The sequence below is a fragment of the Cynara cardunculus genome (assembly GCF_001531365.2).
Source record: "Cynara cardunculus var. scolymus isolate 2C chromosome LG 5, CcrdV1, whole genome shotgun sequence".
Taxonomy (NCBI): Eukaryota; Viridiplantae; Streptophyta; class Magnoliopsida; order Asterales; family Asteraceae; genus Cynara; species Cynara cardunculus.
The window spans coordinates 1,971,432-1,975,818 of NC_037532.1; the positions used below are offsets into that span (position 1 = coordinate 1,971,432).

Here is a 4,387-nt window from a genome sequence, read left to right on the forward strand (position 1 = left end):
TTTCGGAAGGTAATGTTTTTCATTGCTTCATTTTATTTGGATTTGATTTATGTTTCACATATTCACATAAGAGGGAAATTTGTAGTTGACCCATTTTTTAAAAAAGAATTAAATTATTTAATTGTCAAAGGGATAGTAACATGCGCAATAAGGATSCGGAAAAATGTCCATTATTTTGTTCTCGAAAACAATATTTCTATTCTTTTAAGGGTCCGTTTACCAAACACTTATCCGGGTAAGCATTTATCAAGTCATGTTATCTCACCGGATGAATATGTAAGGACCAAGAATCTTACCCGATAAGAGCGAGACAAGGACCACAAGTCTTACCCGGAAAGTGAGAACGATGACTTTTACCACAGTAAGCGTTTATCGGGTAAATTGTTGTATACGATGCCGTTTTGATGGACTAAAATCTTACCAATAAGCATATAATAATGTTAAAATTTTACCGTTAAAGCGCCTACCTAGGAAGTGTTTAGTAAACGGGTCTTTGCATAAAGTTTTGCTAAAATGGGAATTTGATGAAAAAGTGGCTGAATTTCATTGGCTAGAGGATTTTGAGGATTTCCCCTGGTAAGTTAGTGGTCTGCAATCATCCTAATAACCACCAAAACCAGTGGCTGGAGGGAGACGAAGCCTTGGATCTGCACAACCAGAGGAGAAGCTGCCGCCATTAGAGGTATACTCCATTATAGTTTTCGTTTTCTTCACGCTCCATGAATCAAATCGATCTGTTACTACATCCACCGTTTTTAATCTCTGTTTTGCGACGAAAAGGAAGTTCATACAAACCCTAAAATTGGATGATTTTAAGATGACGATCGATTCCTCTTTTCAGAGAATCTCAATGCTCGATTAATACTTGTGCAGTTTACGTTTATCACAAGTATCGATTTCAAACGAAAATCGACGATTTGAAGTAGTTTTRATTTGGAAAATCGTGGAATTTGTGTGCGATYAATATCGATTTGCTGTTGTTTATGGTTCTGGCGATAACCCAAACCAAGATCGACTCGAAATTTGAATAAACTGAATCAATTTGAGGTTCAAAATTAGTWGTTGTTTTTTTCTTCTTCCAGCTTCAATGGAGAAGAGAACACCAGTTTTCCTTACCAGATTGTTCAGAAAAATCCCTCAAAACTCTGAATTCAGTGAAGCAAAGGGTTGGGAGGATACAGCAGATGATACCAGGTTTAATGGTTGGGACTCATCTTCTGCTTCTAGTATTTCTGGAGMAAAAACCAATGGATGGTCCGATGARCCACCTGAGAACGATTATAATGGCTGGGGATCGGTCTCGTTGCCGAGATCTCACACTCCAGAAGCAACCAAAAATGGATGGGGATACGAGAAGCCTGAAGATGAGTACAACGGATGGGGTTTGGGATCCGGGTCTGGCGGCAAAGGGTGGAGTTCAGCTTGTAGAAGCGGTGGATGGATGGATGAGCTGCCTGCATGCGATAATAACGGGTGGGATGTGCCTGAATCTGAAGCAACTAATAACGGATGGGTGGGTGAGAAGCCTAAAGATGAGTACAACGGATGGGGATCGCGATCAGAGTCTGGCAGAAAAGGGAAGAGTTCWGCTGGTAGAAGCGGTGGATGGATGGATGAGCTTCCTGAAGGCGATTATAACGGGTGGGATGCACCTGAATCCAAGCCCATTAGCCAGGAAGCTGAAATTGATGTGAATTCTCTTCCCATTGCAAAATCGACACCATTAAAGGTCGAATCTTGGGCTYCTCCACCACTTCCTTCAGCTCCACCAATTCCCGACGGTGGTTTCAATGAACACTCTGCCACCAACGAAGTCGGCAATGGTGGTGCATTGTGTGTGGTATGTTGGGAAGCTCCAGTTGAGGGAGCTTGTGTACCTTGTGGACATATGGCTAGTTGTATGACTTGTTTACATGAGATAGAATCCAGAAATGGAACTTGCCCTATTTGTCGGTCCAAGATTGATAAGGTTATAAGGATCTATGCAATCTCAACCTAATAAAGACCAGGTCTTGGGGCTGCATCTCATTCGTCACCAGTTCAATTCTTCTCGGACTGTTGGAAATTTATTTGACTGTTGTCTTTAAAGGCCCATGGGTTCAGTAAACGAGGTATGTGTAAGCTGATCTGGACATCCATGGTTACCAAAAACAAAAAGAACATCGGGATTCTTGTTGCATGTCTTCMTCTGACATCATGATCATGGAAGACAAACACATACATCTACATTGGTCACAGGTATTCTTGCATTTGCATACTATCATCCATTTTTTTATATGTGCAATCTGTTAAAATGGTTGTTGTATCCCAAGATTCATATACCCAGATGGAGATTGCAGGTTTAAGCTTATTCCTTTATAGGTTTTTTTTAGATCTCTTTATGTAATGGGTGAACATACAAAGATGGTATATTCATTATGAATATATAAATTAAGTGATAGTGGATGAGAGAAAAATATGAAATGTTATTGAAGAGAATAGGGTAGGGGTAATAGAGATTCTTTCCTACTAACGGGTCATGTAAATTATATATTGGGTTTTTAATCCGAAGGCCCACCCTTCGTGGACGGTGGCCCGTCGGGGCCCAATAGAATCTGTTGAGACCAAGAAAATCGTAACTACCCCAGATCAGGATCTCTTCCATCTTGCCCATCGAAYGATTTAACCATGATCTCGAGTCTCTCTTAGATGAAGTCCAAACTAGCTGCAGTCGAGCTACGTTTCTTTCAAAACATAACATGGAAAACTGTATCATAAGCTGCATGTTCTTCGTCAAGCTAACTTAAGAAGACTCATTATTCCTCCTCAGAGGTCACTCGTTCGACACCCTCCAAGGCCATTGGGAATTTCCTGGCCTTGTGGGTCCCATGGATTAATCAAGGTACGTGCAAGCTGGCCCGAACACCCACAGTTAACTACAAAGGGTTGATTTTTATTTTGTAGCATTCTTTCAAACTTAGTAGCTCGTATACGATTGGGATGAATCGTAAAACGTTTGAAGCTTTGAGATAAATATTCTTTGCCTTGTGATGATGGAGAAGGAGAAGGATGAATGGGCTATTGATGTAAATGAATAATGTTTCACCAAGTTTGAAGGACCAATTTGTAACTTCAAAAAATTAACATGATACAATGTTAATGAATTTTGTGACGTCAATTTTAATGTTGAGTGTTGATTACACCTTTCTAACATTCTTCTTTTAAGAAAAAGTAGTGCAAAAAATACGTTAAGAAATGATGGTGTCTTTACCGGAGATGTTACAGTAAAGTGGATTACATAAAAGACTTTCAGGAATTAATCTTCAAAGCCGAATCGGAATAACAAGAGATATACCATGATGGATTATTTTGTGAAAGATATTTTGGAGGAATTTGTGCTTGTGGAAATTATCGCAAGGCTTTCGGTATCCACTTGAGGGAGGAATGTCATAGATATTGATAGATGTTTTCAAAAAAGAAGTATTTACGAACACATAAATATAAATATAAATATAAATATAAATATAAATGCACATTATATATACATAGTTGTAACATGGGTATGTGTCATATCGGGTTGAAAATTGTCATGATAGATCCTATTATAATTAGGTATAATTAATGATTCATTGAAGCTCCTTACAAGTAGAAGACGCTCAAACCCAATATCACTTTATAACCCACATACACCAAATATGACTCACTATTATCAAATATCACCAATTAACACCCAATATTACACTTTACATACATATACATTATACATACATACACAATAAATTTAAATGTATATATATATATATATCTATATATATATATATATATATACTTAGAATCACGTGGGATCACTTGTTACACTTGAAACTTCATAGAAAAACGTTGTGAAGGTATCCTTCACAGTGTTTTTGTCGTGAAGATTCGACTTTTTTTTTACCTTCACAACATTTTGCTGTGAAGTTTCAAGTGTAAAGATATGGTCTCACGGGTCTTACGAAAACAGACTGGTCTAACCGTCAACTCAACCTTACACACACACACAAATATATATATATATATATATATATATATATATATATATGAATATTATTAATAGATTTGTAATCATTTACAAACCTAATAAAGCGTATAAACTTATAAAATAGTTTTCATGTATTAGTTCACATGTGTAAAGATGCAATGTATATGCCGTRTTGTTCACATAAGAAATGTTCATGACTGTTTGTTATGTGAAAAAAGAAATATTTTTTAACATTTCAAATATTAAACAACACTGTATAAACATTTTAATTTCACACGTCATGTTTCATATATGAAATTAAATATGAAAAATGATTTATAATTTTGTATCAAATATTAAGTTTGTAAAAAAAAGGGACTGTACATTAATTTATATACACTTACATATGCA

The 4,387-nt window shown here is 36.6% G+C and overlaps 1 protein-coding gene across 1 annotated transcript; it reads left to right on the forward strand.

Annotated features, from left to right (window-relative positions):
* Positions 1-538: 538 nt before the first annotated feature.
* On the forward strand, positions 539-2,440 carry LOC112513128 (trinucleotide repeat-containing gene 6B protein-like). The gene is made up of 2 exons (XM_025119278.1): positions 539-682; positions 1,083-2,440. Exon 2 carries the CDS (start codon positions 1,088-1,090, stop codon positions 1,997-1,999), a length of 912 nt encoding a protein of 303 aa, XP_024975046.1. The 5' UTR covers positions 539-682; positions 1,083-1,087; the 3' UTR covers positions 2,000-2,440.
* The last annotated feature ends 1,947 nt before the right edge of the window (positions 2,441-4,387 follow it).